At 40.6% G+C, this 20,765-nt stretch overlaps 1 protein-coding gene across 12 annotated transcripts in view; it reads right to left on the bottom strand.

Moving 5' to 3' along the window:
- rbms3 (RNA binding motif, single stranded interacting protein) overlaps window positions 1-20,765 on the bottom strand; it is a 268,599-nt gene that overhangs the window by 153,235 nt on the left and 94,599 nt on the right. For all 12 annotated transcript variants that reach the window (XR_013280185.1, XR_013280184.1, XM_077507158.1 and 9 more), the window contains one exon: window positions 12,452-12,510. Coding sequence is in view for 10 of the 12 variants with exons in the window: in XM_077507158.1 (XP_077363284.1) it covers window positions 12,452-12,510 (59 nt within the window). In the remaining 2 variants the exon portion in view is untranslated. The remainder of the gene's footprint in view (window positions 1-12,451; window positions 12,511-20,765) is intronic.

The raw sequence follows: 20,765 nt of genomic DNA, 5'->3' as shown, positions 1-20,765 counted from the left end.
ACCAACTGATCCATCTTGAGAGTCAATAACAATTAGCAGAAAAATAAGTCTCGCAGACAGTTACTTTGTATATGACAATGAAATGGCGGTTTGAGCAATTAACTCATCAACCGTGCAACGTGGATTTATGAGGAAGGCATTAATCTCTGAGGCAGGAAGCTCATTGGCCGTAACGTATTTCTTGTCATCTTTTCTGGCAGGTGGAGGAGTGTCCTTGTCCAAAGAGCTGCACTCGACATCTGCAGAGGGCAAAGTGCCATGGATGGGGGACAAGCGGGCCAGGGACAATTCACTGTGCTCCATTAGATGACACATTTTTTTGTTTTATATCTGTTGGAAAAACTTGTGCTTTTATATCAATGACAGCAATTTTCCCTTTGACACATACAAGTTAGCGTTAAGTTGTAAACAGATAAATATCTGTGACACGACTGGTTGGTATTTTCAAATAGCAAGATAACTTTTCATATCCTTTTCCTGAATTATAAAGTTGAGTTATGTTATTTATTATTATTATTATTATTATTATTTATTTACTTTAATTTATTTTTGCTTTGCCAATGGCTCACTATCCAGTAAAGTCACTTGATGAAATGAAATGTTTTTTTCATTATTATTATTTTTTTTTAACACATTCACTGCCATAGACGGCTTTAGACGTCAAAGATTTTTTTTTTCTTGGCTGGCAGTCAAGTAGTTTTTATTTATTTATATTTTATATATTTTTTTGCTTTGCCAATGGATTGTGTCCTGTAAAGTCAGTTGATGAAATGTGCCATTTCTATTATTATTATAATATATATATATATATATATATATATTTTTTTTTTTTTTTTTTTTTTTTTTTTTTTGCTTTGCCAATGGATCGGTGTCCTGGAAAGTCAGTTGATGAAATGTGCCATTTTTTTTTCATTTTTTTTTTTTAATACATTCACTGCCATAGACGGCTTTAGACGTCAAAGATATATATTTTTTTTTCCTGGGCTGGCAGTGAAATTGTTTTTTTTTTTAAAATTATTTTTATCTTATATATTTTTTTGCTTTGCTAATGGCTCGGTGTCCAGTAAAATCAGTGGGTGAAATGTGCCGGGGGGGTCTCTCAAGAGATCTGAACTATACACAGACACTAAATTACAATCAAACATATCAGAGGTGTGAAAACGTACTCCTCATCGTCAACAAAACATGCGGGCCTCTCACAAACTATTCTGGATGAGAGATCAAAAATTCCCTCAGACACACTCAAAAATTGTGAGCTGAAGCCGCCATCTATCGAGTATCCAAATAACATTAAAATTCATTCTGCCATTTTCGGCGTCGCCACATTAAACACGCACACACAAGCTTTGTAATAAGCAATGTAATCAACGTCTGGTTCCATGCAGGCCTGAAAGCTTCCCAGCAAGGTGAGGGTGCAGGCTAAATATTTGAACAAAGACGGATCAATGGAATTCAAGGGCCCTGGTAACATGGATAAAATCTCGAGACAGAGCAAACATTCAAATGTGGATAAATAAAAAAAAAAGAAAAAAAAAAAAGTGTCCCATTCATCTGAATAGCTGCACCGCTGTCACGATATTGTGTGGGGAGGTATTTAAAAAAGGTCACAATATTGTTTATAAAAAAAAAAAGCACAATATTGTGACCTTTTGTACATAATAGCAATGTTATGTTATTATTAGTATTATTTTTATATTATGTTTTATTATTATTATGTTATATTATTGTTATGTTGTTAATGCACTCACATATTGATTTCCTCCACATATCGACTTGGTTCACAGGCATATTACGTTCCCCTTCATCTGCAAATTACTGTCGATTTTCAACACGGAAGGGCCAAAACATCCCTAATGAAAATTAAATTGCACTCAAAAACTAGCCACCAGAGGGTGCTATAAATGCACAAGTGGAAATCAACTTGACTTTATTTTTAACAGATGTGTTGCATTAAAATATCATGAACATGTCGACGACGATATTGTAATATCACGATATTGCTACATCCCTAATATATTATAATATTTATTGTTATTATTTGTTTGAAACCAAATTCCCCCAAATCCTACTGGTTCTGTTTGAGACAAATAGCTTACATTGCATAGCTCTATTTTGAGCCGAGATTCCGCGACGGATGTACGTCGCCTCTCGATGACCTTTCTACACGCACAATCGCATCCTGAGAAACATCCCACATAGCATGCAAAATAGCACAGGAAGCGGAAGGTCAGCGCGGAAAGGAACGCGGACCTGCTGGCACGATTTGCTTCTATTTACGACAAACTCGGACAATCGGACGCCTACTTGGTGAGAGGCCAACTTACTGGAGTGGAACAAGTGAGGCGGGGGGGGGGGTTGAGGAAGCACGGAGCCGAGAAAAGGGATTCTTGCGTTTGTGTGATTAGAGGGTGCTAACAAAAGGCTGCGGGTGTTATCCACTCAGGTTTTGCATACAGAATCTGCTGTCCAGATCAATGCGATTATCCCTGAGCAATCGCTAATTACAGTCGTTAATACGCAACGTAAGCAAGGAGCACGGGCAATTCACTGCCCCCCTCCCCTCTTCTCCTGACAATCCTGCTATTTTCTGTCTTGTGTGAAAAACATACATTGTGTATACTTTATGTATTTATTTTTATTTTTTTCTTGCAGTCATTGGAACTGGCATCGGTAACGACTTAAAACAAGGCCACTTTCTATGACAGTTACGATGGAGGAGCAAAACTGCCAAAATTCAAAATAAATAAATGACTAAATACAAAAATAAATAAATGACTAATAGTGAAGACAAAAATGGATATAAAAAAATATAATTAAAAAATTATATAAAAACATATAAATATATAAATTGAAATAATAGTACGTTTTTATTACTTTTTTTATAGCAGTTTTTATTTTCACTTTCAGTCATTAATTTAGTTTGAATTTTGGCAGTATTGGGCCGTACTGCCAAGTCGAAATGATCCATCCACCCAACCATCCATCCATATGTGCCACAATACATATAGAAAAACAATGTCATGTATTCTTTATCCTCTGTAACAAAAAAAAAAAACATCTTAGTGCTGTACTGATGAGCTGAAGGGAGTTGAGATGTCTCAGTGAACACTTTCTGTGCTATACTGCCCCTACATGGTCAACGTGAGCACACCATTCTAATTTTGTCATTACGATATGCTTTTATAAAAAGGGGAAGTCAACCATAACAATTTCTTGGCAATAATATGTTATATGTGACCTCGCTACTCTAAACATGACATTCTGATTCATATTTAATAATTTATTATTCTTCGATTATTGCCCATTACGAGAAGATTCAGTAAAAAAAAAGGTCAGTTTTGGTCCTAACTTCACACAAGATCCTTCCGTGCACATAATTCACTTTCAAAAGGGCAGAGGGGCGAGCAAAGCGCTTCGCTAATTGCACCTGCACGGTGTACAACGTAGACAAATGTTTACATCTCAGCCCCCTAATGAGAAACCAATAACGCATGCAGAAAGCTTTCTTTGCCATCCCCCAAACCTTTCCTTCCTCCCAAAAAAGCACACATCAAACAGGCTCCTCCAAGGAGGCCTTACCTCGTTTATCAATAGTGATGTTCAGAGTCTCCACTCGGCCACTGATGCAGCAATAAATCTGCACCCCCCCCCCCCCCCCTCTTTTTTTTTTTTTTTGCCTATATTTCTCCATTAGATGAGTCTATAGTGGTCAAGCATCTGACAGGTCTTTAAATTGCATCATAAAAATGTTGAGTTCATCAACAACAAAAATGATCGCTAATAGATAGTTTTGTAACAACACGTGTACCGTGTGCATCAAGCAAAAAAAAACAAAAAAAAAAAAACAACAGACTACTTGTCAAAAGAGCATCAAGAGACTCCACCTCTCATCCGTTTCCCACAATTCAGTGCAGCGGAGCAATGTCGCGCAGTATCAGTCAGACCCGTTGAATTTTCTCGGAGCTTTATCTCTCCCGGTGGCGGAGAGGGAAGCGGAGGTCCTTGAACGGGTTGAGGTCATTTTCCTCGGTCTCCAGGCCCTGGCGAGGAAAATCAAAACGTATCCATTTGGGTCGGCCCCGCTTTATTTCAAAGGCGGCCGCCTTTTCAAGAGGTCCTTATGGCGATGGATGGCAAATGAGGCTTCTTACAATGGGCTCCTTTTTTGACTCCCTATCTTCAAATGTCGGTTTTATTTCTTCCAGAATGTGGAGATGCTACAGCAGATATGGCGAAAAACTGCCGAGAGGCACATTATACTAAGAGTCTACAAAATATGGCAGTTTTTCCAACTCTTGCATTACTGACCTCTTCAAAGGGACCTCAAGTTCATCCAATCTTACCTTTTTACCACAAAGACGGAAGCACAGATTTGTTCAAAATGTCTTCCTCTGACCCGTTGCGCACAACAGCACAAAAGCCATTTAACACAATTACTTCCTGTTATCGGTTTCCATTAAACCAAACCGTATGCGGGGAGTGTGAAACTGTGTTTATGGGCATGGATAGTTTTTAGCATCAATTAGTGCTGCAAGATATTGGAAAAACGTGATATGCGATATTGTTGCTGAATTTAGCGATGTCGATATTATTATCGCGAGGGTTGGAACACCCGTGTAACTAGGGGCGTGGAAACCAGATAAAAAGAGAGGGTGAGGAGGGGATTTTTTTTCAATATATTGTGCAGCCCTAGCATCAATAGTAAAAATCTACACACCCCTGTTCAATTTCTAAGTTTTTGTGACATCAAAAAGCATTAGCAAGAAAATCGTCTCAAAACATTTCCCACCTTTTTTCGTCTATTTAGTCAGATAAGCCAATTAAAAACTGGTTATTAATTGCGATGCTGAGCTGGCTGCAGAATAGAGTAGAAAATGTGCGCCGTCTTATAAATGGGGACGTTTTCACAGTTAATCATTACCATTGAAACTCAGTTTATTTTTATTTTTTTTAACCACCCCTCTCAAAAAGATTGTTTTTTCCCCATCGAGTTTGCACAACTTATAATATAGCTCACAATAACGGTGTAAAAAAAGCCTATATAGCCAAGAAAATATATTTTTAATAAAGCTGTCAATTATTTTTTAATCAGATTAATCACATCTTAGAATTGTTATTAATCACAGAATTTAAAATGCTTTTTAATCAACATTTTTCACCTGCCAAATTTGAAAAGCACCTATTACAACATTTAATGTTATGAGGACACAGTCAACATTTTATTATTTTTTTTAACCACTGCACTCTCATCCTCCTTTTTCTATCGAGTTAGTTACTTGTATAATTTAAAATGGAAAAAAAAAATGACTCCAGTAGTTTGACATGAACAAATATTCATACGCAAACATTTATTAAATGCTTTACTATAATGCATTTTTTTTTGTGCAGTTTTCGTTTGATTACTTCAAACAAATTGTAGAGGCTAGAATTGATTTACAGCATTTACAAATAAGTACTGTAATTGTGGGAATGCTGAAGCATTCCCACATGTGATTTTTGTTCTCCACACTTTTTTGCCGTGTAACAACTCCCACATAATACTTCTAATTTAGATTGTTCAAAATTTCAACTACCTTTAAAATTTCATGCATCATGGGGTATATATATATCATCCGATTCCACGTTACTTACAGTATTTGCACAATTTAACATCAACTTTTACCCATTCATTTTCAATGTGACAGACGTTGAACTTACGTACATTTTCCACGCCCACTTCCATACTTCCATACATATTACCAGGTGTCTGATACTGCTTGGTGGCACAGTTGGTAAAGTGCATTGTCCAGTAACAAGGAGGTTATAATCTCATCATTTATCTCTCAATTTACTTCATCAGGATTACAAATGCATTCAAATCTTAGTATTCAGCTTTCAGCATTCCCACGCAATTTCTCCAGAAATTGCACTTAGTCTAGTTATTAATTAGCATAGATCCGTCATAGAGACTACTTTCAGTTCCACCTTTGTTTGTTTGTTTGAGCATTCTAGCGTACAGCAGCCGAAAGCCGTAACAGCAACAGCAATATTCTTACTGCAGCTAGTATGGTGTTGTTTCTTAATTTTACTCCCAGGGTGAGCATCCACCTCACCCGACCTTCTTCCCCCCACCCCCCACCCCCTACCCCACACACATGCTAAATCACTTCTAAAATGTACCCTTGAAAGTGTACAAATGAATCTGTGTAATGGCAAAGGTAGGAAGAGAGGTCGCGTTTCAGGGCTGTCAAAAGAAAGGAGGACAGGTTCATGGAAACACGGGGTAATGGAGGAGGAGAGAGGCCAGAAGAGGTAGACAAGCTGTGATGTTAGCAGGAGGATTGATAGATCTGTTGCATGGCCACTACTCCTGCCAGAGCACAGTACACCTCAGGCAGTGCGGGGGTATGATTAGTCTCTCTCAATGTGTGTGCGCGCGTGTGCATGTGTGTGAACTCTTTGTGTTTGAGTGTGTGGGAGAAGTGTATTACACGGTCTTGATGTGCAGGTTTTTTTTTGTGATGTGGTACTTCAAACTGGGCTTTATAGCTAGCTTGAAACTCTGGTGCGCTGTCAGTAAACATACTGGAACTGACAGGTAAAAATGGGTGTTCGTGTACGTGAGCAGGATAGCTAACTTTAGATCATTGATGCTAGGTCCAGTTCCCACTTGTCACCGCCCAGACTCGGGTCTCAGTGAGGGCAGCTAGTGACACCCAAAAGAACAAAGAATTAACATAAATTGTGCCTTTAGCGCGTAACTACATCCACTTCTAACGGTGGTTGTATAGTGCTTTCTACCTAACCACCCATCCATCCATCTTCTACTGCTTATCCAAGGTCGGGTCGCAGGGGCAGCAGCTTTAGGAAGGAAACCCAGACTTCCCTCTCCCCAGCCACTTCAACAAGCTCCACCGGCGGTATCCCAAGGCGTTCCCAGGCCAGCCGAGAGACATGGTCTCTCCAGCATGTCCCGGTTTGTCCCCGGGGCCTCCCGCCGGTAGGACATGCCCGGAACACCTCTCCAGGGAGGCGTCCAGGAGGCATCCGAACCAGATGCTCGAGCTTCTCACCCTATCTCGAAGGGAGAGCCCGGACACCCTGCGGAGGAAACTCATTTCGACCGCTTGTATCTGTATCGTGCTTTCCTGTAAGGTAACCAATTCAAAGGCATCCTCAATACAAGTACATGACCCAACGTTTGGGGCTGGTGCTTGGAGATATTTGTCCTAATACGCCTACAGTTTGCCTTTGCGAATATGTCAAAATGAGGCACACAATCCGGACGGGTTTCTCCCAGGACGTGCTAGAGCCCCGCCGTCGTGACTGCAAGTTAGCCGGGTTTCACAGATCTAGAGGAGTGTGGCGGTGCGGTTGGCTTGACAGACAGCAGCCTTTGTGGCGAAATTGAGGTCGTTGTTTGTAGTCGACAAAAAGCAGCTGTTTGATCCTGTTCTGAACCTCATTATCAGTCGTGTTGTCCTTCAGAGAGAATGCTGTTATGCTATTTGAAGATAGTTGTTTGCGAGGAAATGGTGTAGATGGGATGCTGTTGCACCACACTGGCATACTATATCTGTTTTTATGGTATTTTAAGGTATATCCAAAGACTCTTATCCAAACAGATACAAGTGTAGTCCACATTTTGCACCTGTCCATCTGTAAAACATCAGTTATACCATGATCATGCTCTTCCTAAAGCCACATCGCAGTTCAGGCAGTACTGATTCAGCAACCAAAATCGCGGTACACCTTGAACGAACGGATCTCGAGTCCCATTCAGCAAAGTCCCTGACCCGCCTGCATGAACTGGATACTCTCCTATGACTTACGGGTGAGTAACCGCATGCGGCAGTTCCACATTGACGCACTCGCGACTGAACTGCAAAAGGAACGCATCAGTTCATGAAGTGATTCCATTCATTCAAATGTGTCGTTCGTTCGGATGCGTCGTTCGCAAAGGACACGACGGACATGCGGCAACATGATTCATGACGTGATTTTAGCAAGCTGTTGGTCCCCTTTTCTCTGTGGGGGGGGAAACAACTGAGCATTTCGGAAATGTAGTTGTAACCGCTTCAGCCGTTCAAGCTGACTGTCAAGGGCCATGAAATTTCTGACACACCATAAATTCATCCAATGGTCTTACCACCAGTCAGGAGGGCCAATTGCTCCACATTCCCCCGCTACCCTCGACAGACACTAACAACTCTCGACCAGACTTGCAACAGCCCTAACAAGTGAATCAGACAACTCCGAAATGAACTGCTCTTTGAAAGTGAATTTTCTGTGATTTGACCCAAATCCTTCTCGAAGGTATGGACCTCAAACGTCTAACGTGATGTTAAGGAAGGATTTTGTGTGTGAGCGTCTGTGACTCTGACAGACAGCTATATGAACAAAAAACAATGATGTTCCCTTGGTGTGCTTGTACTGGTCCACAAAACAAGAGTTATTACAGCATGTTTTGGTGGTCTGACAAGCTCTGACTGACTGCACACATCTTAAGGCCTCTCTGTACACCGATCCAACGTCAGCCAAATGTGACCGACACCTACGCCGAGCACCGGTGGCGTCGGCCTGACCGTGGTCGCGTCACACCGGAAAAATGGTGGGAATGTAGCGTACGCCACAAGAGACAGACCCCACCGGTGACGGTAGTCGAAAAGCTGTTTACGGATGTAGGATGTAAAAACTAATGCATAGCTCCTGCTACATCCACAGGCTCTTTACAAAGTATTGCGTAATAGTGAATCCTACCTGGCATATCAGTTGCTACAAATCTTACCATAGTTTGTCTGTCATCACTATCGACGCACCCTTTAACGGTAGTGCCGTACGACTGTTCTCGAACCGTAGTGATGAATTCATCTTCTTGATCCTCTGCTAGATTAGAATTCCATCCAAACGTGATGGGTGATATTGTGCAAAATGAGCCTAAAGGCCACATTAGTGATCAAATTCAACGTGTTGAATACGTCAATACGCCCCACAGACACTACACGGCCACTGCCCGACTTCCGACGACGGATTGGCCCATCAAAGTCCTTCGGTCCACTGCATCACTTGATCTCTTAGCTCATTCCGACAAGAATTACAAAAACCCTAAATGGTCCAAAAAGGCGGCATTTTGGCAAAGCCGTCTACAGTATAAGTAACGTTAACTCATCACGAGAGTCACATTTCAACCGTTTTGTAAGCAGAGGCTGCATCAGCTGACATATGCTTGAATTTTAACCGTTTAATGGTTCATACCTCCAGCCACGATGGTCGTCAAATATTGCAGTAATGACCGATTTGGGGCATGCTTAGGAATGTGGGCCAAGCTAACCACTTGTGTGGTATTCTCTCATGGCTCATTTAAACATTGTTGCATTACAATGGGTGGGTGGAGGAGTTTTTTTTATGTAGGGGAGCAGGAATGCATTTTTACCTTGGTGAGAGAGCTCGATTGCCGTGCGGTCCACTATACTTTATGGTGGCTTTCATCAACATGTACTGCTGACATTTAGTCTTTACCTGAATCGTACATCCATGATATATATACGCCGCTTATCGTGTTTTAGGGCTGCGATCGGCTGGACCTTTTCTCAACTGACACAGGCAAAAGGCAGACCCAGTTAACTCATTTGCTCTCAATAACGTATAAATACGTTTTTTTTAATGTTCCAAGTGTCCCAAAGACGTATTTATACGTTTTTTGGGTGTGTTTTTTTTAATGCTAGAGCATACAGAAGGCTTTGATGCAGCCTCTCAACTGCAAAGTACGGTTGCAGAAATGGTAGTTATTACACAAACTGCCAGCAGGTGGCAGCAGAGCAAAGGAGATCAACCAGTGCCATCTAGAAAAAAAAAGCTAAATTACTTACAATTTTAAATAGATTTGTGAAAACTAATGAAACTTAGCTCTCTTCTAATGCTAATTGCTGCAAAACGGAAACAGATAGAAACATACTTTTTTTTTCCTGATGAAAGAAGAGACTTTAATCTTTCTTTTGATAGGTTCCATGTTTTTATAGCCATAGAACACAATATTCTGTGGGCCTTGCAAAATCAGTCAAAATCCAGTAAAACAGCCGGGAGCAAACGGGATTGCTTCTGTCAAAATGGCGGCGAGTGAAAGAGTTAAAGGGCATATATTGAGACAGATAATTGTTAAACTTGCATTCACACCACCAGTGAGTTTGAAATATATCAATAAAGTATAGATCATGTACAGAAACCAATTATGTGGAAAAGATGTCATAACTTATGAACTGGTATGTTCTACTGTTCGATACAATATTATATGTTTGAGATAACAGCAGAAAGGAGAAGCGAAAATATTTTTGTATATATATATATATCATATATTTCCTCCAGCAAACACTGAAAACTGACTTTTAAAAAGTCTTTACCCTGGTCAGAGTGAAACAAAAGTTTTGCTTCAGTCGTCCAAAAACTGTTTATATGTGGGCAAAAAGGTCAAAATGCACATAGAATACATTTTTTTTCATAAAATACTGCGGCCATGACTTCACAGCCCTGCGGTGGGCAACATTTGCATTATATCTAGGGAATGCTGTGCTGCATTACCCAGGTGTATAATCCAAAAAACAATCGTTCCATTTCTTCCAAATTACTTCTCATCAGTTAAACGCAATTTCGGGAGAGGGATTGTGCTTTTCGCCCAGACTCCTTTTTCACATGCAAAAAGAAACAATCTTTTCTTTCCAAGGTTACACGGCCCTCTCAGCGTCTTCCCTTTACATATATCACCTCTGTCCACCAGCCGCTCTCAAGAGACGCAATCCATCCTTTCCCCACTCATAAAATATGTGTGCTTATATTTTTTGCTTCCTGTCATCTCGGCAGCATTGCATTCTGGGAGGGTGACTCATGGGGAAAGCGCACGGTGCAAAAGTGGAGAGGAGTAAAACTTAGGTCAGCTTGAAATGGAGAAGGATAACCTGTGATCAAGCCCAAGCTATTACCTCATCCTACAAATAAGTCGACCTCACCTTCTTCTCTTACTTTTTTCCAAGGGATTTAAAAAAAAATAAAAATTCACAGATGGGATCAAAAATTTTAGCCACAGATCACATTTTTTGGATCAGCCCAAAATAAATAAATAAATAAATACATTTGCCCAATTTTACCCAATTTTTTTTTTTTTTTTTTTAAACAAAAGTGTAAATTGACTCAAGTAGTGGGCCGGTCCAATTTTTTTCCAAAATTGGATAATTTTTATCCCAGTAACACTTTTGTTCATTAAAAAAAAAAAAATAAATAAAAATATATTATATATATATATATATATATATATATATATATATATATATATATATATAATAAAAAATCAGTCCCTGTATATTGCACTTAAAGTTGTTTTCCTACAATTAAAATCAATATTGAATATTTTTATTTTCATTTTACATGACAATGTATGAATCCAATTCATTATTGATTCCAGTTTAACAGTTTACATCTGCAAAATGTCACATTGCAGATTCGCATTGATGTTTCTTACTTTGATGCCGACTACACCAGCATTTCACATTTTTCTTTTTTCTTGTATTATAAAAGGTCCAATATATCTTTTTAACTACATTATGACCCCAAGCATACATGGTAAGATAAACTTAAGTGTGGGTTAAGAAGCCGAGTTCACTTTGGAAGGCGACCCTTTTGAGACGCACGTAAAGCAATTATAGAATGATCGAACGTCAGTCGCTCTTAAACACAACTGCTTGATACCTCGGGGGCAAGTAGCAAAGGAGCACATTCACCCCAATCATTCTATTCGCTCCGTCACTCCCCCCCCCCCGACCCCTTAAGACCAACCAGACTTGCTAGCAGTTAAACACAGAAGGACAAAAAAAATAAAATGTATTTACTGATACATGGTTGCAGAGGTTGACAAGAACCTGGAATAGGTGAATGTGACAAATGGATAATTTTTTTATTTTTGCTCAATTTGAGTGCCTTCAAACAAGTAACTCTAACCTAGCACTAATGTTAATGCAACCCATAGAGACTGCATAGCACAATCACAACCCACATACACTGTATTTATTTTTGTTTTAAAAAAATACTATAAATAGAACAGAAAAAAAATAGCACAGGAGGGAATTAAAAGAAGCACACCGAGAACATGAGCGCGACAATAATAGTCGTTAAATTGGATCCAATACTGGTTGGCTTGTTTGCTCATTAATTGGTCTTGTACTCAAGTACGTTCAAGCATGTCTGTGCGTACAGCGTCTGCTCTCGAAACAATTAGCAGTGAGCCGCTAATATCAAGATTGTATGTACACGCCATTAAATGTGCAAACACTCATTCACATCACATCAAGACACTCAGCCAAATCATGTCAGTGTCAAAACAAAGGAAGGAGTGAGGTACAGCGACCTTTTGCATCGCAGCAATATACATATTATGTAAGTTCCGAAGCTGGTAGTAGTATTATATGTGCAAGACAAAATGACCTACCTTTGCACTGGTTAGTGTTCTTATCCAGAATGGCCTTTGTTGACACTATCTTTCCATACCTGCAAAGACAGAAAAGTAATTGTGTAAATGACCAACATGTGAACACTACACCTATTTTTTTTGTTTGTTTTTATGTTATAGTGGAGCTCAGTTGTCTATCCCAGTCAGAGGTGCCAAAAATCCAGGTCCAGAAAGTAAAAACCCTGCCACAGGTTGGCTTTAGCCACAGGTGCTAGTTAGCTAGCGCCCTAGCTAGCACCCATGGTGCTCGTTTACCTGCTAGGGAGCTCGCTAGCACCCATAGTGCTCGTTTACCTGCTAGGGAGCTAGCTAGCACCCATGGTGCTCGTTTGCCTGCTAGGGAGCGAGCTAGCTAGCTAGCTAGCATCCATGGTGCTCGTTTACCTGCTAGGGAGCGAGCTAGCTAGCTAGCTAGCTAGCATCCATGGTGCTCGTTTACCTGCTAGGGAGCTAGCTAGCACCCATGGTGCTCGTTTACCTGCTCGGGAGTTAGCTTGTACCCATAGTGCTCGTTTGCCTGCTAGGGAGCAAGCTAGCACCCATGGTGCTTGTTTGCCTGCTAGGGAGCGAGCTAGCTAGCTAGCACCCATGGTGCTCGTTTGCCTGCTCGGGAGCTAGCTAGCACCCATGGTGCTCGTTTACCTGCTAGGGAGCGAGCTAGCTAGCTAGCACCCATGGTGCTCGTTTGCCTGCTAGGGAGCTAGTTAGCACCCATGGTGCTCGTTTACTTGCTAGGGAGTTAGCTAGTAACCATGGTGCTCGATTACCTGCTAGGGAGCTAGATAGCACCCATTGTGCTCGTTTGCCTGCTAGGGAACGAGCTAGCACCCATGATGCTCGTTTACCTGCTCGGGAGTTAGCTAGTACCCATGGTGCTCGTTTACCTGCTAGGGAGCTAGCTAGCACTCATGGTGCTCGTTTACGTGCTAGGGAGCTAGCTAGCACCCATGGTGCTCGTTTGCCTGCTAGGGAGCTAGCTAGCACCCATGGTGCTCCTTTGCCTGCGAGGGAGTTGGATAGCTAGCTTTCACTAGGGGCAAAAACCAAACTGTGGCAGGGTTTTTACTTTCTGGACCTGGAATTGCCACCTCTGCTATCGCTATTATGTTTTGCTGCGTGGTTTTGCAATAAACACCATCAACGTGATCGACTGCCTCAGAGTATTGAAGAAGTTGATGATTGCGCCAATGTGGCTGGACAACAATATGCTTCTCGACTGACCGCCGTTCTGTTTAGAGTCATTTATTTCGTACTGGGAATTTCAATGTAGCACTACTGTTAAAGGCCACTGAGAGAAGCCACTTGAGGTTAATCAGCTCAAGTATGGATGACTTCAAATGCACACGCTGCTCAATGACATTTCTGAGAGTCACTGAACATTTTTGCAAAAGGTCTAATACCATACAGGTCATGTCGAAGTTAAGTGGCAATATTAGATGATCAAAACGTGTTTTTAATTCTGGACCTGAAAAAATGTTTTTGTGTCAACTTGACATTTCACATCTCTCTCTTCCAGAGAGTTATAATATCAGTCCTCAGAGACCTGCATCTGCAATGGCTGAATGCCAGAATGGTTTTTAATATGCAATATTTTATCTTGTGTTCATATCGATTGTGAAGGCAGACAGATCGTGTTTGAGAACAGCCTTGAACCTTGCCAAAGGGTGCCAAATAATGACAAATAATTGTATTTAGCAGCAGTGAGTGCAACTGTAAGTCAGAAGAGCTGATTTTCTTCAGAACAACAATGTTTGGGATGCAATCTTTCCAGGTTATCAACAGGCTTTGAGCAGAGGCAGAAAGTCGAATCCCTCCCGCAGTTTGGCTTTTGCTCGAGTAGAAACACTTGTGGCGAAAGCCAAATCGGTGGCAGGCATTTGACTCTCTGGAACTAGATTTGACAATTCTGCCTTTGAGCCCATCTTCTTGCCTCCGATAGGTTGGTTATCCCCCATTTGTGTATAGAGTATATTGGTAAAACCTGATTGAGTGATTGCTTCAGACACGCCTCTTTATTTTTCAAGACCCTTTGAAGCTTTTCCAATATGCACATTTAGTTCTTGCTTCTGGTTGTTGAAGTTGCCGAGGTATTGTTATTTTAGCTAATGTGTGGCCGGGTAAACAAAACTGTCATACGCCAATGGACAAGCCATAACCTCCACTATCTTATACAAATGTGGAGCAAAGGGCCTAAGCAGTGTCGTCAGCATTAAGTAGATCCGGACCACGAATGATTTGCGCTTACACTTTTACTGCAAGACTGAAGAGTTGCAGGGGAATGACTCCAAAAACTGTGCGCATGGAAACATATTTACTCTAGGCGGCATGGCTCAGTGGAAGAGTGGTCGTCTCCCATCCGTGAGGAACATTCATTTGGACAGAATGTCCAAATGAATCCAAAGCAATCAATTATTCTTCACGTTTGTAATGCCAAAGTGCAATGATAATGGGCTGTCCTAAAATCCCATAGATCGATTATAGTGTGTCGTGTTTGCAGTCCCTCAAAGCATGAGGAACAAGTCGTGCCTGCCTTCGTCAATGACCTTGCAGGGGAGAATACCTCATTCTACAGGTAGTGCTCCTGATTTGACAGTATCTGGGAATCTGTGACAGACAATCATGGAGAAGAGTTTGCTCGATGTGCCAAGCTCCGAGATAAAGAGTCACTACTAGAATGCAATCCCACTACAGATTGGCACCACTGAACCCACAACTGTGTTTGGCTTTTCCCTCGTCTTATTCTCAAGCAGAAGAGTTGACAAAGAGGAAGTGTGATGACACCTATAGAATCATAAATGGAATGCTATTATTGTGACATTGATAAGTGATGATTGTATTAGATTAGGCCTCTTAATGATTGGATCGGTGACTTGAGCCAGGCTGTTGTGTCGCTGTGACCTGTCCTGGCTTGCCGTCGTCCTACCTAGCTGCACTCTGGCGCACTTATCCAGTTGAAACCAGTTAAGACCATCAGGTCACATATTTTCATATGGGTTAGACTGAGCCGCCCCCGTGTGGGTGGGCGGCCAAGACAGTATGAGAGTGGAGACCATATTCAATCGATCCAATATGTCAGGCACATCTTAAGATTGTGTTCAACAATTTGATCATTACAATTTGTTTGTTGAACCTTAGCTAGCATACACTCCCCGCCGATTAATAGCCCAGGTGTTTCAACCATGTTTGGAAAGACCGTGTCTGTGTTTATACGTGGATGGAGCCTAAAAGCAGTTTAGATAACGACGGCTGTAGAAACAAATCCATGTCCCTAAAATATGATGAACACACACACGCACGCACGCACGCAAGCACTCACGTTCTGTAGGGAAGGAGCAGTGGTGCATCCCGGCCCATATTTCACCGGTGGGGGATAATTGTGCCATTTCTCAACGAGTGGCGGGGACTCTATTTACTGCATGCTGCGGTGGGGCGGGTGGTGTCTCTGAACTGATGAGCTCCGAGAGAGAAAACTACCAGTTCCAACAAATTCAGATACCGCATAAGTACGCACACAATCAGTGGATTGTCACTCTTCAGTAGATAAACAGGCCATATTGGTAATAGGCGTCTGTATTCTCGAGCACAACACAACAGGAAACGCAGGGCGGTACACGTTAGCTTGGTCACTCGCGCTTTGCTGTTTGTGTTACGGTGCAGCATATCAATGAATCACTTAAACAAGATATGGATATTGATAGTAAATATTAATATTGGGTATCCTTTAACGATGACAAGAACGTAGTCAGACTCTTAGTTATTGCATTAAGTTCCAGTTTTGAGCCTTGTTGCCTCGAGGTGCGTTCAATCACCGCGTACACAGCAGGAGATCTCAAACATCTGTTGAAATACTCATTAATGCACCAAACAGCAATGACTAGTACGGGAGTAGTAGTCGGTGGAAACATTTTATAAATTTATTTGACACTCAAATCATTTGTAACGCACTTTATCTTTCAAAGAAATGCCGAAGTGCTACAGACGAGGGTTAAAACAAATCACAGTAAACAAAACAGCTAAAACCATAAAGTCTAACAGATATACAAAAACTACATTACCACAAAACCGGGACTGAGCAACAAAAAGTTTAGATAATGAGTGCATTGTATTTGTTTAGTGCTGTTGAACTGTCAACCAAGATAGCATTTAGCATTAGCTAAAGTCATAAAACAGCCACCAGGATTGACGAGTATTCAAATTTGTTGTAAATAGTTCCTGGTGAGCTAAATTAAAAGCTATTTAAGAGATTTCAATTTTGACAAGGACATTTAATTATGAAATGTTGTTGTTAGCCAGTATGCCTCACAGTTGACATGTCCTGGGTTCGAATCTTAGGTTCTCCTGTTCTCCACGTGGGACTTTCTCTGAAAGCTCTGTTTTCCCCACAAATTTTGAACTCATGACATATTAAAGTTGACTAATTTACTCCCAAAAACGCATAAATACGTTCTATTTTTAATGTTTGAAGTGTGCCAAAGACGTGTTTATACGTTTATGGGTTTTTTTTTATGTTAAAGCATGCAGAAGGCTTTGATGCAGCCTCTCAACTGCAAAGAACGGCCAGCAGGTGGCACCAGAGCAAAGATCAACAAGGAATATGTTGAAAACAAGTTCAATTACTCACAATTCTAAAGAGATTTGTGAATAACGATGACACTTAGCTATATTCTAACGCTCATTGCTGCAAAACGGAAACAGATAGGAAAATATTTTTTTTTCCTGATAAAAGAAGAGACTTTAATCTTTCTTTTGGTAGGTTCCATGTTTTTATGGCAATAGAACACAATCTTCTGTGGGCCTTGCAAAATCAGTGAAAATCCAGTAAAACAGTGAAAATGGCTGCGAGCGAATGAGTTAATTGGACAAGGAACTGTCCGACGTTTTTGGTTTAAATGTAATTGACTGGCGACCAGTTCAGGGTGTACCCGCCTCTTTCCCTGAAGTCAACTTAGCTTGACTCCAGATCACTAAATACAGGTGCTACAAAAACTCCGACAGACCTATCTAACTTTTTTTTTTTTGTATAGAGGTTTGTGGCGCATAATATTTAATTTCCTGAATGATCAAACATTTTTGAAATGCAGACTATTTGACATGAATATTTATAAACACGACATAGCCACTTCTTTGCGTCATTTCCAATCTGAATATATCCATCGAACAAATGTCATTTTAAATCCAAGTTCGGCCAAGGGGATGAATAATTCTGCGCATAACTATATGTTTCGGTATGGGGATACGGCCGCCGTACATTTGGGGAAAGTATTACACCGTATTTCAAATGCCAACTTATTCCTCCTTGCCTCGCTGAATTTTAAGAGATGGCCCATCAATTTGGTCCAAATAGGCCTCTGACAAGAGCACGGCCATGAGATGAAAGGCGAGTGGAAGTAAGGCAGCGGCCATCTTTGCAACATAATGGAGACATACAGGTAAGCGTGTGATACGCACGGATGCGGACAACCCGGCTGGCGGACTCCGCTGCCTCGACGGCAGCCGGGCTGGCCTGAGGGAAGCTTTTGATGTGACAGGAGTCGGTCCCCGTGAAGCGCAGGTTTAACGCCGCGACGCTGTGGCCGGGATGCGGGGGGCTTGTCTGGGCTAATCCGATTTCAATCACTCTCACGGCCTCTTATCTCTGACTCTGCTGGCCCTCGGCCCTCCCCCTTCCTCATCCATCTTCTCCTATCTCCTGCTTCTACTCCTCTCTGTCTCTTTCTTATTATCGCTGTAAAAAAAAATAAAAAAAAATCGAGCATTGCTCCTTCCTGTTCCGTATCCTTCATTTCTCGGCCTTCTGTCCAGGGGCAAATCCCGTGCCGATCCTTGTGATGCAATTGCGGCTCAACCGCAAGATACCGCAATTTGGTGGTTATGAAGCATAATGTTTGTTTGACGGCTGACTGGATATTTCAAAATACAACCAGAGTTCGGCGTTCTCGTGTTATGTGGACGAGCAGCTAGGATGCCAGACGCCATTACTGAATGGAGAGGAAATGGTCAAGGTTTTGCTGGCTTTTGACCGATTTTGCAAGGCCCACAAAATATTGTGTTCCATTTGTTATAAAAACATGGAACTTACCAAAAGAAGGTTTAGCATCTCTTCTTTCATTTGGAAAAAGTATATTTTTATGTTACCGTTTTGCAGCAATTAGCATTGGAATATAGCTAAGTTTGATCATTATTCACAAATCTGTTTAAAACAGTGAAGGAAAAGAGCTTTTTGCAACATGGCCCCAGTTGATCTCTTATACTCTGGTGCCACCTGCTGGCCGTTTTTGTAATAACTACCTTTGATTCAAGCCTTCTGTATGCTCTAGCATAAAAACAAAAACAAAACAAAAAAAAACAAAAAACGTATAAATACGTCTTTGGGAGCAAATGAGTTAAGCTATTCAGTTTACAGCATCAGGGTGAAAGGAGTGGATTTTTTTTCTCTCTTTCCGCGGGCTCGAATCACAACTTATTACCCGGGTGTCACTGCATGCAAAAAAGTTCAAACTTGGATACTTGGCGTAATCAGACATTATCTATTTGGAAGGGTCACCGAAACTCAAAAACTCAGACCGCCATCCGTCATAATTTGTCACTTGAAAGTGATATGATCTGACATGAATTGTAATTAATTGCACAAATTGTTATAGCATCATGAAAATGAAATATAACGTAGGTTTTGAACAAAACAAAATTTTTGTTATGCCTGTGAAGAACCGACCAACTAACCAACCAACTTTAGTATATGTATCATAGTTGATAAATTTGCTGCATATTATTTGAAATGTGTTATGCCAAAAGTGTCAGTCCAGATTTCTTATTTCAATTTTTCTATAAAGTGACAGATCATTGTTGGCCATTTTTGTGGCCAACTACACTATATTTAATAAATGGAAGCGTAATATTAAAAAAAAAAAAAAACACTTTTAAAATGACTTTAAAGGGTTTCAAGAATGGAAGTGCAAGAGGAGTGATGAAAGTAAAGTTTCAAGTACAAAAAAATGAGGCAGCTGGACACAATGGCACAAAGACAAATAAGTGGAGATGTTGGACACCTGGCAGAAGGCAGAGCAGCTGTTCGCTGCACCATCACAGAGTTGACGTCACGAGTACTTCACATGGCCTTGGAGCCGTTATTCAACCTCAAAACAACCCAGCATGAGATCTTAATACTTTATTATAATTTTGTTTTGTTTCTGAACAAAATTAGCCACCATGCCATTGCTATGTCACCTGAAAGAAAAAAAAATACAACACGACTACTGGTAGTATTCAAGAAAATGAATGGTCTCAAATCTTCTACTTAAAACTACAAATAATATAGTAAGCATACAAATCAATGGAAATATAATTTCCACTAATAGCATTCATTTCGTCAAGAAATGCTCTAAAAATGGGGAGGTAAGTTTATTGGAACCATGCAAAGTTCAAGAGTGGATTTCATTTGGGAGTCAACAAGATAGAAAAGGCAATTTATGAAAAGAAAAGGTCACTCAAAAAAATGTGGTCTCCAGTTTAGGATTCCATTTTTTTAATGTAGTTTGTTTCAACAAGGTAAATAAAGTAAAATAAAATAAAATAAAAATAAAAAACGGCAGCAGTTCATATGGTTAAGATTGTATTATGACGCGTTTGGCCTAGACTAAAAATTCTAGAATAGACTATAATTATTTATTAATCCCTCCAACTAAATATTGCATGACAAACGGTGCATGATTAAATAGATACAATATGCACAAGTTGGAAATTGGATTTATGTAGAACATAGAACACAAGAGCGTGGACATGGTCTGGGTGGAGACGGTTATTGTGTGACATTATTTTAGGAAAAAAATAAAAAATAAAAAAATCCCCTTCCCAATTGTAGGCCAATTGTAGCAGCGCGTTCAGTGAGCTGGGAATTTGCAGCGTTTACAAAGGTCATCTTCGTGTGGGGTTTAATAATTCCCCGCTCTCCTTTTAGTTTGAGAACGTGGCCCAAAATGTGGAGCCGAGCTTTTTTTTTTTTTTTGCTTTTTTTTTGTCCCACTCCCTCACTTGCTGCATTTAGAAACAGACGCCAATTGAAATCAATTAAGGTGAAGGACTCATTTCACTCAGCACGCACATCGTTAATGGCAGCGCCTCTGACTCCCCCTCAAAGCAGGGCAAAAAAAAACAACGTGTGATTAACGACTAGTCAACTATCATTGTGGAGTAATAATGTTGACAATTCCACTAGTCTGTGCAAACCCTAATATGTGCACATTTTTATTGACTCGTGAACAATAACCAAATTAACTGTGCACAGCCAGAGTTATAA

This window comes from Festucalex cinctus, chromosome 19 (genome assembly GCF_051991245.1).
Source record: "Festucalex cinctus isolate MCC-2025b chromosome 19, RoL_Fcin_1.0, whole genome shotgun sequence".
Lineage (NCBI taxonomy): Eukaryota > Metazoa > Chordata > Actinopteri > Syngnathiformes > Syngnathidae > Festucalex > Festucalex cinctus.
The sequence above is the reverse complement of the archived record's forward strand: the minus strand, read 5'-3'. Positions and strand labels throughout refer to the sequence as shown.